General features: G+C 47.6%; 1 protein-coding gene across 6 annotated transcripts in view; it reads right to left on the bottom strand.

Moving 5' to 3' along the window:
- Nucleotides 1-5,265: 5,265 nt before the first annotated feature.
- The window catches only part of CELF6 (CUGBP Elav-like family member 6), a 28,694-nt gene continuing 17,279 nt past the window's right edge, over nucleotides 5,266-16,680 (bottom strand). Inside the window, exons 4-13 of one of the 6 annotated variants that reach the window (XM_059371893.1) lie at nucleotides 9,064-9,192; nucleotides 8,885-8,964; nucleotides 8,568-8,711; nucleotides 8,298-8,430; nucleotides 8,065-8,214; nucleotides 7,823-7,885; nucleotides 7,491-7,571; nucleotides 7,261-7,404; nucleotides 6,477-6,632; nucleotides 5,269-5,611 (exon numbers count right to left, since the gene is read on the bottom strand). In XM_059371893.1, coding sequence (XP_059227876.1) covers nucleotides 6,505-6,632; nucleotides 7,261-7,404; nucleotides 7,491-7,571; nucleotides 7,823-7,885; nucleotides 8,065-8,214; nucleotides 8,298-8,430; nucleotides 8,568-8,711; nucleotides 8,885-8,964; nucleotides 9,064-9,192 — 1,052 coding nt within the window. In that variant the 3' untranslated portion in view covers nucleotides 5,269-5,611; nucleotides 6,477-6,504. Of the gene's footprint in view, nucleotides 5,612-6,476; nucleotides 6,633-7,260; nucleotides 7,405-7,490; nucleotides 7,572-7,822; nucleotides 7,886-8,064; nucleotides 8,215-8,297; nucleotides 8,431-8,567; nucleotides 8,712-8,884; nucleotides 8,965-9,063; nucleotides 9,193-16,680 lie in introns of all 6 variants that reach the window. The other 5 variants (XM_059371894.1, XM_059371895.1, XM_059371897.1 and 2 more) reach the window with 5 other exon arrangements.

Below are 16,680 nucleotides of genomic sequence, written 5' to 3'. Positions count from 1 at the left end.
CACCATGTGCTTAGCAAACAACACTGTCACGTGACCTGTTCTCCCCTCATGGCTTACGTGAAGATGTCACCAACACAGTAACGCATTGTCTTGCATTGCTTTACATCTTTCCTGACTCTTGTCTCTCCTCCCTGTCACCACCCTGGGCTTCCCTCTCCCCAGGCGGTGCAAGCACCATAACCCTTGCCTCAGAAGCTGTTTCTGGAGTACTTTGACTAAGACATGGAACCACAATCAAAGTCTCTGTCCCCACATTGAGTCCCAACAGTGAGAGAGCAAGAAGGTCCTGTGGGCACAGCAGGTTGCCTGCTCAAATGCAGAGAATCTAGCCCAGACAGCTGGCTTGCTATCAGGAGCCCAGAGCCAAGGTTGTGGGCAGAGGGGCAGGGATGGTGAGGGAAGTCAGGCCATTTCTAACCTACTCCATACGGGAAGCTGAGACTCATTTCACAGGCTGTCTTCGTGCTTCCCTGCGTTTTCTCCTGGGCACCTAATACTTACTTCCCTTGGGAAAAGTCAGACCCAGGCTTGCAGCCTGCTGTGGCTTCTGGGTCTCTGCTCTTAGGCATCTTGAAGGCAGGGTGCCAGAGCCTGGAAGTTTGAAACCTCCTCTACAGATGGCCAGGCAGTCAAAGGCTCTGATCAGCCCAGGCTGCCGGAGGGTGGAGAACATGGAGAGCAGTGTGTAGAACCAGGGCGAGGGAGAGAAAGGGTGGCTCTCGGCTCTTTCTGAGTTTGTGCTTGGCACAGATTTGGTCACCCATTTGTGGACCCCACATGGCTCATCCTGGAAGGGCAGCTACTGTGTTGGCTCTGAACTCGCTGAGCCTATGAAGTTTCTCCCTTCACTGGTTCTCTGAAAAACATAAATTGTGTGACATCATTGTATACATGTACAGGCTGTGAGGGGAGGCCCAGAGGCCAAAAACAGCCTGAGTCCCTGCCGGATTTGGCTGTGTCGTGATGCGGACAGTAGTGGTCAGAACAGTAGAGGCCCAAAGATCACAACTGAAGCTGGAAATTATCAAGAGAGATCCTGTGACCTCTGTGTCCTTAGCATTTCTCTGGGAGGGCATTCCATGCTCCGCTGAGGCAGAGGCGAGACTGCAGGTCTGGTCAGAGCACACAGCAGATCCAGAACTGCTTCCAGTGTCACAGATCATTCATCCCATCTCAGACTAGGGCTTTTCTTCTTGTGATCTCCTACATCTAAGACACCCAGGCTGTACCCAGGGAGAAAGACATTCCAGAGGCCCTGCCAATGGCTGAAGAGCCTGCCCACAGTCCCCAAGTGATACCAGTTCTCAGAGGGCCCACGAATTCAGTGTCCACAGACGAATCCTCGTAGGACTGCTTTAGTGATGTGGCCTCAGTGTAATAATAGACCATGGCCAGGGGGCCGGGATGGAGCGAGCTGCAGGTTGGCCCAAATAAGTGATTGTCCTGCTGCCTCACTCCTATCCTAAGCATCTCCTTGGGTCTGAGGCATAGGAGCCAGTACCACTCAGGGATTTTGACTATCTGGTCAGAGCTACTAGAGCATGAGCCAGCTAAGTGTTGAATAATGTTTCTTTGGGGGCACACTGAGCAGATTAAGATTGTCTTATCACCATAGACAGACCATTGTGAAAGCCATGAAGCTGAAGTGGAGGGGAACGGGAAAAGTGTGATCTATTGCCAAGAAACAGAAACTACAAGGGCCTGATCCAGGTTCAAGGACAAGGATTCTTGATTCTTGATGATGGTCACTAGCTCACAGAGGGCCCAGGAATAAAATCAATTGGTTTGAAAGGAATTGTATCACCAGAGAATCCTCACCCCTGGCATACAGGTTCTGGGAATGCATAATCTCTAAGGCAATCTTCAGGTCTAAAACCATTCCCAACGGGAAGAAGAATGTTTCTATTCCAGAAGGAGCATCCTCTGAGGGATTTCTATGAAGGACAATGGATAATAAGAAATGCTTCCCAGGGGAAAGGACTAAAACCAATCAATTTTGTTAACCAAGAAACTCGTTCCACTGCCTAGAACGATGTACTATATGCTACAGGTTAGTGACCATTGTTTTTTCTTCTCCCCTATTCCAAATGAAAGATTTCTTTCTTTAAAAAAAAAAAAAAAAAAAAAAAAACTTGGGATGCCTGGGTGGCTCAGTGGGTTAAGCCTCTGCCTTCAGCTCAGGTCATGGTCTCAGGGTCCTGGGCTTGAGACCTGCATCGGGCTCTCTGCTGAGCAGGGAGCCTGCTTCCCCCTCCCTCTCTTTGCCTGCCTCTCTGCCTACTTGTGATCTCTCTCTCTCTGTCAAATAAATAAATAAATAATCTTTAAAAAAAAAAAAAAAAAACTTCTCCTATTCCCCCTCCCATTTCATGTTGGTTAGGTAGGGGTAGCTAAATTGATCTTTTAGTCGTGGATTATAAAATCACAAGTTACATCCAGACCTGATCAAGAATTGCACATCATCAAGGGACCCTGGACTGAGAGTTCAGTAAAGCAATTGGACATGATTCTGTTTTGTCTCACATTTTTGTTGGGCCTAGGATCATTTCACTCTTGGGCAGGCACATTTTTGAAAATGTATGTTTGTCAAGAAAAATATAGGTAGCTGCTGAGCAATAAAGGGGTGGGATACAGTAGATTCATTTTGCTTACTTACCCATCATCCCTTTGTTTGGGGACCCATTTCTCCCCTCCACATAGTCCTGGAGAAGCTGTCAATTATGGTGGCCTACTCTTCCACCCTAGGCATAGGCATGTGTCCATTGTGGTCAAAGTCCTCTCTAGGACTTTAGAGCTAGAACTAGTGAGTCTGACATACAGAAGGATGCAGAGCCAAGAGATGGGAGACATCATCAACTGAAACCCTGGATCCAGCCATGCATGACACCAGACCCATCCTTTGGTTTATCAGTTGTATAAGCCAGTTAATTTCCTACTGGATTAAACATGTTTGAGTGGGGTTTTGATACTTGCAACTGAAAGAGTTCAGACTAATACATGCACATACAACAGAGACACAAACACTATATTGTTCAAACTGATTGGATATTGTACATGTCCTGCATGATCTTACAGGGGTCAGCAAACTTTTTGTCTAAAGGACTAGATAAATTAGTTTTGTGGGAGCAGAGACGGTCTCTGTTTCATACTCATTGATTTTTTGTTTTATTTTCAGATCCCTTTAAAAAAAGGGATCTTAGTTTGTAGGCCATACAAAACAGGTTACAGGCCAGATTTGCCCACAGGCCACAGTTTCCCAGCCCCTGATCCAGACCCTGCTACCCTCTGCAGCCTTGACACAAAGTCTGTCAGTCCCTAACCATGAAGCAAAATGCGAAGTGCCATTTTGGTTCAAGTGTCTTGATATGACTTGGTGTAATGAGTTAAGGATCCAGATTGAGATGTCTTCATCCCGTTTTCTCCCACGTAATTGGCACAGAATACATGGTAATCATTATTTTTTCTTGGTAAGAAAGGTAACTTATCAAAATGGTGCAGCTGTCCAAACAGCTTTGTTCAAAGTCCCAGTGCCTCCTTGAAGACCCTTTTCTCCTTAAACTCCGTTACGAAATCTTTCTCCTACCTCCCTTTCTATTTGAGTCTGAATTAGATACTCTTCTGCTTGTGATTGTAGACCCTGTGAGGCCTTGGATTATAACTACCTAACTGGTCTGTCTTTCCCACTAACTCTGGGCAGGTATAACATGCCTGAGCCCCAGCTCCTAGCAAAGTGCTTAGCACCTAGCAGTGAAAGGCCTCTTTGCCACCATGTGAGTATCTGTTTGAAGGCAGGGGTACTCCACACGTCCTCCTGTGTCCAGGGTGATCAGTCTAGGTATCAGCATTGGCTGGTGTAATGATGCCCTCAACACTGTTTCCCTCTGCATTGGAAATAATTTGTTGATATACATTACACATTACCTGGTGATGTCATTACCATATCTATTTTTCATCCCATTCCCTCCAAAAACGAGTCAAAGACAGAGGAACAGGTGGGAACAAGTTTTCTTAGAAACTGTTATGAAGGAGGAACCCTCCAACCCCACCCCCACATCCTTTCCTTTACTATCTGATGTGATAGCAGATCAGAGGCCTCCAGCCTCAGCGACATCTGGGGATCAGAGTGCCCACCACACAGCTGGGGCCCCATACTACTTTGATCCATGTCTGTGAGGTGGAGGGGAAATTAACCTCCTGGGGAAAATATGTGCAAGGCCCTACAGGCCCAGGACAGGCTGACCAAGGCAAGGTGAGTCATGGTGTTCTAAGCTGAATCTTTTGCCCATCTCACAGAAGCAGGCAGGAAGCACCACCATTGATCAGTTTTATATGGCACCCACTGAATACAACAGAGAGACAAAGACAGACAGAGCACACACCACTTCTAAGCTGAACACTGCTCACCATCTAGAAGCACCTTGGATAAGCACATGTGAGACACTCTTGCATAGGAAAGATGTACTTTTTAAAGGAATGAAGAAGTATTTTGGCAAAACATCTACTTCCCTCCCAGGTCCTGGGTAAAGAGGGACCTCTAAATTCTGAAGCTTCTACATATTGAAAATGATCCCCTTCTCAATGGCAGTATATACAGTAGCAAATTTTCCGAGTCTGTTGTCACAGCCCTCTAGGTATATCCTGGATCTACTTTACAGGTGGGCAAACATAGACTTGGAGACAGAAGGTGGCCTGGAGCAAGGGGACACTGGGACTGGCTCAAGGTGAGGGGAAACAGGAGGTGTCTCGGCTCAGCCAGAGGCAGGGCCTCTGTCTATCCAGATGGGAAAGGGAAATCCTGGGGTGGTTAAAACTCCCTCTTTCTTCCTGTCTGGGGAAGCAGTGGTTCCACGGAAAAGGCTGGCAAGGACACTCCTGCTGGCCAGTGGGCCCCTCAGGATGGCAAAGGCCAGGTCAGGCCAGAGCTCCTCCTGGCTTCAGGGATATTCTCTGAGTTGGGGGATTGTGGGTTCCCTGCTTCCATAACTCTCTTTGTTGCCTGCATGGGAGCCTACCCCTAGACGTTAAGTCCTTCGTTATTTTAAAAAGTGGGGGGATTTAAGAGGGAATGAGACACAGAACACTCTTTCCACAGCCTCCCTCTGCCTAGGCTGGGCTTTTATGGATCTCCTTCACCCTGTCTCCTAGGGATATTTAAAGGCAACTTGTATGAGACTCTATACTGTCTTTTTGTTTCTCTTGTGGTTTTTTCCTTTTCTTTTGTTTTTATTTTCTGTTTCCTTCTTTTAATTTATATAGATATATTTATATTCTTAAAAAAGCAATAGTCCTTTGGTCCCTAAACTCTAAGGAATGATATGATTTTGAAAGAAGTAAATCTGGGCTTCCCTTGCAGAGAAGCCCTTGGCACCCCCAAGGCCCTCTGCTGGTTCCCCTAGACAGTCAGTCCTCAGCCAGCCCCAGCTGCCTTGCCAGCCTGCGCTCTAAGCCACAGGCACGGGACAACCCACTTGATGAAAACGATCCTTAATGTGGCCTGAGCCCCAGGCGCCGGCCTGAGGTCCGATCCACCTCCATCCGTGGCTGCTCCTTCAGGAAGGGCTGCTCAAGCATTTCTGTGCTTTTCCTTTCCTTTCTTCTCACTCTTCAGTTTCTGTTGTTGGGGATTTGTTGATTAGGACAGAGGAAAGAGAAAATTAAAAAAAGGCAAAACTCACTCTGGCAGGCAAGACAAAAAGAGCAGCTTGCCCCAGCAATGACATCGCAGGTGAGTGGCTTGACCTCTCTTCCTGAGGAACAGAGCTGCTGCAGGGTCAAGGCAGCACCCTGGTCCACTGAAGTGACCTTGGGGCCTCTTGGGAAGATGACCCCAGCCCCTCAGCCTCCCTAAAGGGCCCCCTGGGGTAGCATCAGTGAGGCCAGGCCATGTGGACCTCTGGAGATGGCAAATCTCTAGAAGGTGCAGGCAGCTGGCCCTGCCAGAAACCTAAGGGAGCTTGTCAGCTCTCTCCCCAACACCCCCAGGCCCTACAGATCCTGCTTCTTTAGCTTATTTGCTTATATCCTCATCTCCGGGTTCTCTGCCAATAGCCCAGCCCCTGCATCTTATCCCCTCTTTGCTTAAACTCTCCAAATGTTTCCCTACCATCTTCAGGATAAAGTCTCAACTCATGAGCCTTCACAACTGTTCTGGCCTCATTCTCCAGCCCCCTGCCCTTCCCCACACACAGCTTCTCTACTCCCCCCTGTGGCCACCTCTGGAGGAGAACTAACTGGTTAGATCTTGATGTAACTGCCTCTCCCAGATTGTGGGGGCAGGACGGTGTCGAATTTATCTCCATCCTTGGACCAAAGGAGAAACACAAAGTCTCCATCTGAGGATCCCTCCTTAACTTCTGGCTCTTCTCTCCCAGACTTTTTCAGAGGCGGGTGCTCCTGACATCTCAAAAGGGACATCAAAGCTGACAGGGCCTCTGTCACTAGGGCCCCGTCTGCTTAGGGTCCACCCCTGGACTTACCTTTCTGTGGCTGGTCAGTGAGAGAAGATCAGTAAGGCCGATTGGCATCCTTGGGCCTCTTTAGCTGGACCTTGAGCCTCTTCATGCCAATTTGAAAGCCATTCATGGCCTGAATAGCTGTCTGGGCACTGGTTGGATTGTCAAAGCTAACAAACCCTAGGGGGTGTGGGCAGAGAGGTCAGCTGGAAGCTCGGCCTGGCAGGGCCTCCATTCTCTCTGACCAGTCCCTTCTGCCCGTGTCCCCTCAGGCCAGTTCCAAACATATACCCCTCCAACCTTCATTGTTTGCACGTGCACCCACACACACACAAACACACAGTCATACAAAGGCAAACGGCCTAAGTCTCCTACAGGTGTAATTCTTGGAAGGACAGGAGGCAATTCTGAGGTATGTGTGTTAGGGTGAGGAGTGTACTGGTTGGAGTGTTTCCCTGTCATTTCCCTGGCAGCGGTTGTATTCTCTCCCTCTTCAGCACCCATTCTGGTCCTCTAAACTGCAGCTGGGATTGGAGGGGATCTCTTGCCTCAGATTCCTACTCTTCCTGCCCTTCTAGACTCTGAAGCCTGACCTGCTTGAGCATCTTCCAGGCACCTGACTTTTCTGGGTGAACCTGAAAAAGACTTGTTCTTGGGCTGGGCTTAGCCTAGTCACTGGTCCATGAGCCTGCTTTCTGCCATATGCTCAGTCTCTGGGAGCCACTGACTTATGGACAGACAAGCTTAGGGTCTGCAGTGAATCTCAAAGTTAGGAGTGGGAGGGGCCCATGGTTGGGCCTCAGCTCACCGAAGCATTTGCTCTGGTTGGTGGCTCGGTCCACAAAGACTTTGGCAGACACAACAGCTCCAAAGGGCAGGAATGTCTGTATGAGTTCTGCATCACCAAACTCCTGAGGCAGGTGATAGATGAAGAGGTTACAGCCTTCTGGGCCTGTAGGAAGGGCAACAGACTGGTTCAGGGGAGGGACCCTGAGCAGAGTCCCACCAGGCCCTGATCTCCAGCCCCCTGCCTCTCACCTTCTCTTTGCTGCTGGGGCAGGGCTGAAGACTGCTGGGGAAAAGCTGTGCTCACTGGGGCATAGGCCGATGGGTAGGCTGCTGGAGACAGAGGTGGGAGTGGGCAGTGACCCCTAGAAGCCATCCCCCAACCAAGCATGTCCCCATTTGCCTAGCCATCTTGGACCAATTCAGCCCAGTCCAAGTAATTCCCCTTAGAGACGTCATTCTGGGCCCAGGGGTGGGGGGATGGGAGGGTCGACTCAAAGAGAGCCTAACCACCCCCGCCAAAATCTCCCTATTCCTTTCTGGGGCCCTTCAAACCCCCCAGGCCGCGGAGCGCCAAGTGAAACCTGCGTAGTGGTGCATCCCAGCGTAGGCCTGCTGCAGGGGGTCAGCCACGCCAGGGCTCTGGGCTGGGGAGAGAGGGGCGCGGGGCCCACGGTGAAGGCAGGCGGGTGGGGAGGTGGAGCGACGTTGTGAGAGGCAGCAGGGGAAGAGGAGTCCCTTCCCAAGGCCATAGCCGCCTCCCCCCAACCCCTCCCCGCGCTCCCCACTCCATTTCGGGGAGATTTGGGCAGAGCGGAGGGCCCACCTGGGTAAGGGGAGAGCCCGTTATTGTAGAGACTGTCAGATCCCGGCTGCCCGTTGGTCTGGGGAGTTAGGGGGCCAAATCCATTGACCCCGATGGGCGCTGGCAGACCCGGAAGCGAGCCTGGGCCACCGCCAGGCGGGGAGCTGGCTGCTGGAGGCAGAGGAGGTCGGAGAGTCAGGCCACAGCCCTGCCTTGTGGGGTCCCAGCCGCCGCCCAGCTCCTGAGCACAGTACCTGCGGCGGGCAACAGGGGCGCCGCCACCAGGCTGAAAGCCGCCACGTGCTGCATCTGGGCCGCCACTGCGGCCACCGGGCCTAGGCCTGGGCCCTGTGCCGCTGCCAGTAGGGCTGCCTGGTGCTGCAGGATCTTTGGGAGGGAAGAAAAACAGGTGTGTAGCACCAGTGGTGGACAGGTGCCCCGGCTCCCGGCCTCCTTTGGGGCGGGCCCACAGGCGCACACAGGCCCCAGTCCCCTGAGAACGGGGGTTGGTGTCAGGCACCTACCGCGGTGGTGTAGGCTCCGCACGCCCCCAGCGGCAGCGGTGCTGGGTGGAAGGCGCCCAGCTGGCCGGCCATCTGCTGCATCCGCCGTAGCGCGCGCTCCCGGTCCGTGTCCGCCAGTTTGACCACGAGGCTGGACGAGGCGCCCTGGGTAGGGCAGGGCAGGGGAGGCCGCCGTGACCAGTCCAGACCCCAGCCCTGGCCCTAGGCCAAGCGCTTCGCCCATCAGGCTCTTTGCTGGGGCATTGATCTCACGTGGGGAGGAAAAGCCCGTCCCCACCCCACTGGCCTCACCCTGGGCCCCGGGTGCCCGCCCTCACCGCCATGGTCCGGCTGCCATGCAGACTCTGGATAGCTGCCTGAGCTTCCCCCTGACTCCCGAACTTCACAAAGGCACAGCCTGGGGCAGAATAGAAGGATTGGGTGGCTCAGGCCACAGGGGCCAAAGGGTCATGTGGCCCAGAATGAGGCAGGAAATTCCAGGGTCAGCTCAAGTCACCTTTACTGGTGCCATCAGGGCTTCGCAAGACGGTGCACTCCTCGATATGGCCAAAGGGCTGGAACAGGCGTCTGACGTCCTCCTCACCCTGCTGCTTCCCCAGCATCCCCACAAACAGCTTTCGGTCCTCTGGGGACAAATCCAGGAGTGATCTGGAGACCCTAAGTCCTCTTGGACTACCTTCTTAAGATAGCTTACCCCAGTCCAGCTCTGGGAAGAGGTATAGGGAGTAAGAAGGCTCTGGGGCTATAACGGTGGGTTTCTTTGAGGAGCAGGATGATCTATAGACAGATCTGGAGGAAAAGAACTCAACCCAGATCCACCATGAAAACCTGGGTCTTGGGAAGGAACAAGAAAGACTGATTGCTGCTCTTGTGGAAAGTGATTCAGTGATGTATTTGGTTGGGTACAGCCCTGTATGCATCGTTTGTTATTTTTGAACTTTCTGTTCTGAAAGTTTGGGAAAGGCAGTTTTGGACCGTTTTAGTCCTATGGGGAGGGGGTGTCCTCAGTGAAGGTCTTTGTATTCAGATTGGACTAGGAGAAAAAAAGCACACCCTTGCTAGTCAGGCTGATGGCAGCACCATCAATGCCCCTTCCTGCTCAAATCAAGGAGGGCTCTGGGACAAAAAACAGCACAGAAAACAGCTGTTTCATCGTACTGCCTCATTCCCAGATGTTGAGCGCTGGGAATGATGAATCTCTAAGCCTAGCACCAAACTCAACTTGGGTGCTCCTCCCAAAGGCCTAAAGAGGGCAGGAAGCTTGGGTTCCTGAGCCTCCAACATTAGCATTCCTCCTCTACAATTGCTAAGCCCTTGACCTCTTTCCTTAACTTCCACCTCCACTGCTTCATTCCCCAACTGAGCTTCCAGGGCCTTCAGTGAGCCCTTCTGCCATCTCTCTGCCTTCCCTTGTGCTCTGCCCTGATCCTTCCCCAGGTGTTCACACTATGGAAGGACAAGTTCTGCCTGTAGACTTGCATGGCCCCTGAGAACAATTCTGATCCCTCCCTTTGTTCCCTCTTCCTCTGGGAGAGTGTTCCTTGGAGAAAGCTGGAGAGCTGGGGCTGGAAACCAGGGCTTAGCCACACATCTAGCAAGTCAGGCCTCAGGAGACTGTCCAGGAACCCAGGATAGAGGCCTCAGGAGACTGTCCAGGTCACACGGCCGGGTGTCAAAGTCCTGCTTTTTTCTGCACCAACATAACTCTCTGAAATAGGATGTGGCTTCATGCAGGCAACAGATTTGGGGAGAGGAACAGGTGAGAATCTGGTTTCAGGCTTCACCTTCAGATCCTGGAGCCCAAGAAAACCCATCCTAAACTCCTTTACTCCTTAACAATTTTGGCTAGGCCAGTGGAGAATCTTTGGATCCTGAATCCAAGGAAGACAAGGCTGGTGAGGGTCATAGACTGAAGTGTGGCAAAGAAAAGGAAGAACAGACTGCCTGGAGTTAGCAGTGGACAGACTTTCCAGTAGGGTTATGTATGTGTCCATATTTTATCTGGATGGTGTGGGATTCAGCCTAGGCTGCCCAGGGACCCTAAAGTGCCTGTCAGTGCTGTGTCTGTGAGGAGGGTGGAGGCTGTGGTTAAATGGGATGGGCAGAATATGTATCAACAGAATCCTGCCTCCTCTCCAGAGGATTACTGCTCAGTGATCTCAAGGGGGAAGGGATATGTAATGTACTTGTGGCTGGAATCTTAGAGGAAGTGCCCATCTGATGTGGTGAGAGTACAGTCAGTGAGTGTCCTTCACTTCTGGGAATGTTAGCCACAAAATAGTGCTTTTGGAACAGATCACTGGTTTCCCAACCTTTTAAAAAAGCTGCAGAATCTGTTGTTCTAACAAAAATATTAGGATGAAGCTAAAAAATGAGAGACAAATAGAACTGCTCTGACTAAAACCAGAAAAGTGGGGAGTGGGGTTGGGGCTGAAGTTCCTTTTGCTTCATCTTCTCCTAGTACCACCTAGAGGGGGTTGCAAGGAAAGTTCTTTAAAAACCACTGACTGAAAATATAATGCATAGAATTCCACATGGTATATGCAGAGAGATCTGAGATCACTCTCTTCAGGAAACCAAAAAGATAAAGAAAAAATTGCTTGATCAGTCTGCTAGTGGCTTTGCCTTGACATTGGAAGACAGGCCCCATTTGGTCAGGGAATCAAATGTCAGAAGACTGTGTCATTGTTCTGAGCTGTGACTCTAAAGCATGCCTGTGTGTCTCTCAAAGGTTTAAGAGGAGCTAAAGAAGATCCTATGGCCTCCGGAGTCCCAAGGCTTAAAGAGGGCTTAATAATACCCTAATTTGTAGTGCAGTTGTGTCATTGGATAGGGTCTGCAAGATGGTGGTGTCTCCTAGGTAAGATATCATGCCACAGGGACCAGCATCCAGGTAGCCCTAGGTAGGAAGTGAAATGTCAAGACTGAGATGGAGCCCCCAAGGCAGGAAATAGGTTTGTGTGGACAGTGGTCTGATCCTTTAACTGCTCTTCCTCTTGTTGCTCTTTCCCGCTGATGGTGGTTAGTTCAAGCTCATTCTACAGACCATGAAATTCTCTGATACTTCTTTTCCAGTGCCCAGTCAAGAATTTTAATCTCCATGAAAAGTCACAGACCCTATGGTCCTGGACTACTGAGCTATACAGAATTTAAAATTGAAATAAGGCTGCATTATAGGCTGGGCTCTATACTGCCTGTTTCACAGGTATCACCTTGAATGCTGGTATTCTCTTTGCCACTTTACAGGGAGCTTGGTAATGTTTGGCAACAGGATGATCAAGGTCACAATGACCAGGAGTTTCAGGTGATCCCAAAATGGTGGGATAATTTTCTCGGGAGACCTGTCTAAGAGAAGTACAGGCTTGACCTCCTAGATTAGCCCCCAAATATACAGCCCTGGAGGTTCTGAGGGTCAGTGCCCCCAGAGAGAGGTGATGATGGGATTTAGCCCAGGTAATTCAATTTCCTCTACTTCAAACTCTACCACTTAGGTAAAGAGAAGATTCTATAAGAAATGGATCAGAAATCTCTGAATAAAATCATCCCCTGGGTGGGTCTCCAGAAAACTGGGAATATCAAATAAGAAGGCTCAGCCTTCCTGGAGTGGAAGGAATTAAAAGATAGCATTAGTGTAGAATTGAGACATAGTTGGATAGAAACACAGACGGATGGTATAATTGCCTTCTCCTGTTGTCAACTAATGTGTATGCCTTGCTCTTCTACCAAATGCTTTTTTAAACCCAAACCAAGCTGTTTGAGCCCCCGAGGCCCAGCTCCATAAAGCTGCCTTGCGCAGCCGGTCATATAGGTCAGGGATTCTAATAGCAAATGATGGGATTGAGAGATCAGAGTCAGAGTCAGTCCATTCCCTCTTCCTCAGGAAAGGCGCCAAGATGCCTTTCAAGAAAAGAGGCTCTACCTCAAGTCGGCTCAAAGGAATTCCTGAGGGGCCGAGTTTCTAGCTTCTAGGTCTCTCATACTCATTCACCTTCCTGTTGGTGGGATGCCATGATTGTAGGGACTGTGTAGGAATGAAGTTTCAGCATTGGGGTACCAACCACCAAATACATCCTAAAAATACTCATCCACTTTTCAGTCCAGATACCAACCCAGGGATCCTGCTGGTGGCAGCATATGGAGCAAAGCATCTTTCCCCTGATATTCTTAGTAATGACTCCAGCATAAGGAGCCAAGAGAACCTGGGAAAGTCACTGAGGAAATAGCCAGGGCAAAGAGAGTCTTCTGGCCTGATCTGATAAACATCAAGAAAAGCTTTAATTCCGCCCCCCCAAAAAAAACCTTGCTGGAAATAATAAACAAATCCAGCAAAATTGTAGAATACAAAATCAACAAATAAAATGAGTTGTGTTTCTATACACTAGCAATGAACAATACGAAAAAGAAATTTAAAAAGCAGTTCCACTTAAAATAGCATCAAAAAGAATAAAATCCTTAGGAATAAACTTTAAAAAGGAGGCAAATAGACTGGTATCCTGGAAACTATAAAACATTGCGGGAGCATCTGGGTGGCTCAGTGGGTTAAGCCTCTGCCTTCGGCTCAGGTCATGACCTCAGGATCCTGGGATCAGCCCCACATCAGGCTCTCTGCTCAGCAGGGAGCCTGCTTCCTCCTCTCCCTCTGCCTGCCTCTCTGCCTACTTGTGACCTCTATTTCTGTCAAATAAATAAATAACATCTTTTTAAAAAAACATTGCTGAAGGAAGTTAAAGACACAAAAGATGGAAGACATCTTGTGTTCATGGTTTGAAAGACTTAATATTGTTAGATATCACTACTGCCCAAAGAAATCTACAGATTTAATGAAATTTCTATTAAAATCCCAATGGCATTTCTTGCAGAACTAGAGAAATCCATCCTAAAATTCATATCAAGTCTCAAGAACCCATTGTCAAGACAATCTTAAAAAAGAAGAAAGTTGGAGATCTCACTTTCAGATTTCAAAACTTACTATAAAGCTACAGTAATCAAGCAGTGTGACAGTGGCAGAAAGACATGCAGACCAATGGAAAGAAGAGAGAGGCCAGAAATAAGCCCTCACATATAGGTCAAATGATTTTTGACAAGAATGTCAGTCTTTTCAGAAAATGGTGTTGAGAAAAGTGGGTACAAAATGACGACATTGGACCCTTACTTTGCATCATATACAAAAATGAACAAAATGAGTCAAAGACCTAAGCATGAGTGCTAAAACTATAAAACTCTTAGAAGAAAACAGAGAAAAAGCCTCATGACCTTGCATTTGGCAATGACTTCTTAAATGTGTCACCAAACACACAGCCAACAAAAGTAAACTGAACCTCATCAAAAAAATTTTTAAAGCTTTTATTTATTTATTTGACAGAGAAAGAGATCACAAGTAGGCAGAGAGGCAGGCAGAGAGAGACGGGAAGCAGGCTCCCTGCTGAGCAGACAGCCCAATGCGGGGCTCAATCCCAGGACCCTGAGACCTTGGCTGGAGCCAAAGGCCGAGGCTTAGCCCACTGAGCCACCCGGGTACCCCAGACTACATCAATTTCAAACTTCATGCATCAAAAGACACACTCAGTGAAAAGACAGCCTACAGAATGGGAGAAAATATTTGCAAATCATGTATCTGATAATATCCCAATAAAATCTGGTAATATCCAAAATGAAGAGTTCCTACAACTCAAACAAGAAAACCAATCATCCTATTAAAAAGTAGACAATGAGCTTAAATAAGCATTTCTCCAAAGAAGATATATAAATGGCCAGTAAGCATAGGCAAAGATGATCCATATTACTAATCATTAAGGAAGTACAAATGAAAATCACAATGTAATACCACCTTACACTATAAGGATGACTGTTGAAGAAGGAGAAAAAGAAGGAAGAGGAGGAGGAGAAGAAGAAAAGGGGAAGGAGGGAAAAAAAGAGTAAGAAGGAGAAGAAAATGTATAGAAGGAGAAGATGGAAGAGGAGGGGAAGAAGAAAACAGCAAGTGTTGGAAAGACTGTGGAGAAATTGAAACCTTTCTGCACTGCTGGTGAGAATGAAAAGCCACTGTGGAAAACAGTATGACAATTCCCTCCAAAATTAAAAATAGGATTATCATATGGTCCAGCAATACCAGGTCTGGGTATTATAACCAAAAGAATTGAAAGCAGAGTCTCAAAGAGATCCTTTTTTTTCAAAGAGATATTTGTACACTTAACGTTCACAGTAGCATTATCCACAACACTTAAAAGGTGGATGCCACCCCAATGTCTTTCAAACAATGAATGGATAAACAAAATGTGATAAAAACATACCATGGGATATTATTCAGCCTTTAAAAGGAAAATCTGACACAAGCTACAACATGGCTGAACCTTGAGGACATCATGCTAAGTGAAATCAGCCAGTGACAAAAAGACAAATACTGTATGATTTCACTTATATGAGGTATCTAGAGAAGTCAAATCCATAGAAACAGAAAGTAGAATTATGGTTACTAGGGGCTGGAGGGGGGAAAGGCAGTTATTTAATGGGTACAGATTTTGAGCCTTGTAAGAGGAAGAAATTCTGGAGATGGTTTGCACAACAGTGTGAATATACTTAACACTATTGGACTGTACACTTAAAAATGGTAAAGGTGATAAGGTTTATGTCATGCCTATTTTACTATAATTTTTGAAAATGAAGGAGATCTTTAAGGAGGGCTGAAAACTAGGTACACAGACCAAGGAAGAACAGAGACTCTATTGTCCCTTCATTCTGATCCAGGAGAACCGGGAAGTTAAGGGAGAAAGGTAGACGGAGCCCAAGATTCCAAGTTCCTCCAAGAGAAAAGAATCTCAGCCTCCAGATTTCATTTTCCTTTTGCAGGCTGTATACCTGAACCCAAAGGGCTTGTGAGGATTAGCCATTGCCATGACCTAAAAGTGTTAACAATAATCTTTGGGTGATTTGCTCTGAGTCAAGCTGACGGGAGGCACCTCCCAGAGGTAGAGTTAATTTCAGGAAGTGAAACCTTAACTTGAGTAGTCTTAAGCAGTACTGTGAAACTTATCCAGTCAAGTCTTCCCTGGAAGAGTACTTCATAGAATTAAGTAAGTATAAGGATCAAAGACAGATAAGCGTGTCCACTGACTGGCAGAACGGTTGTAGCCAAGATCCATACTTCATTTAGATCAGAGAATGTGTCCCAGTGTTAATGAAATTCTGAAAATTCTAGCTGAAAATTTAACTTTAAGTCAAAGTTTAGTCATTAAATCCCGAATGAAGTAGAATCCTGGATAAAATTACATAAAAAACATGACTCATCTGTTCAATAATTATATATATTTATTATTCAAAATCTGAGCTAATATTTAAACAAAACCATATAAATCCAGTTAGAAATTACCTAAACCATTCATTCATTATAGGTTGGTGATGGGAGGGTTGATGTGATAACAGATAACTGGTCTCTTCAGTAAAGCCAAACTTCAAGATTGAAAAAGAAATGACTCACTTCAGAGACTGTTTTTAAAGTATAAAAAAACTAAAGTGGAAAGAGTGCACGGGTTGATTACTTAGCTGATACCTGTACCTCAGGCATCCTGGGGGAAAAATATCCTTGGTAAAAAAAATACTGCCAAGGTTGGAGAATAGAACGAGCGGAGCAGTCACTATTGAACCCAAAGGTTCAATTTATGAATTTATTGATTTTATGTTATGAAATTTGAAAGAGAGGGAAAAATATACAGGAGTTTCTTTTTTTCTTTCTTTTTTTTTTTTTTTTTGATTTTATTTATTATTTGACAGAGAGAGAGAGAGACAGCGAGAGAGGGAACACAAGCAGGGGGAATGGGAGAAGGAGAAGCAGGCTTCCGCTGAGTAGGGACCCTGATGTGGGGCTCAATCCCAGGACCCTGGGATCATGATCTGAGCCAAAGGCAGACGCTTAGCAACTGAACCACCCAGGCGCCCCTATACCGGAGTTTTAGTGACTGAATATTTTGCCTTGGGACTAAAAATAGTTTTCCTATTAGATTAGTGCCTACCATTAATCTTATTTTTTGTGCTTCCATAGAAGGGATCATGAGAGTTAGGAAAAATCAACTGCAGCCTCCATGCTGAACAGCAAGTAAAAGAGACTTAATGACCAATG

The sequence above is a fragment of the Mustela nigripes genome, chromosome 13, assembly GCF_022355385.1.
Source record: "Mustela nigripes isolate SB6536 chromosome 13, MUSNIG.SB6536, whole genome shotgun sequence".
NCBI classification, from domain to species: Eukaryota; Metazoa; Chordata; class Mammalia; order Carnivora; family Mustelidae; genus Mustela; species Mustela nigripes.
The sequence above is the reverse complement of the archived record's forward strand: the minus strand, read 5'-3'. Positions and strand labels throughout refer to the sequence as shown.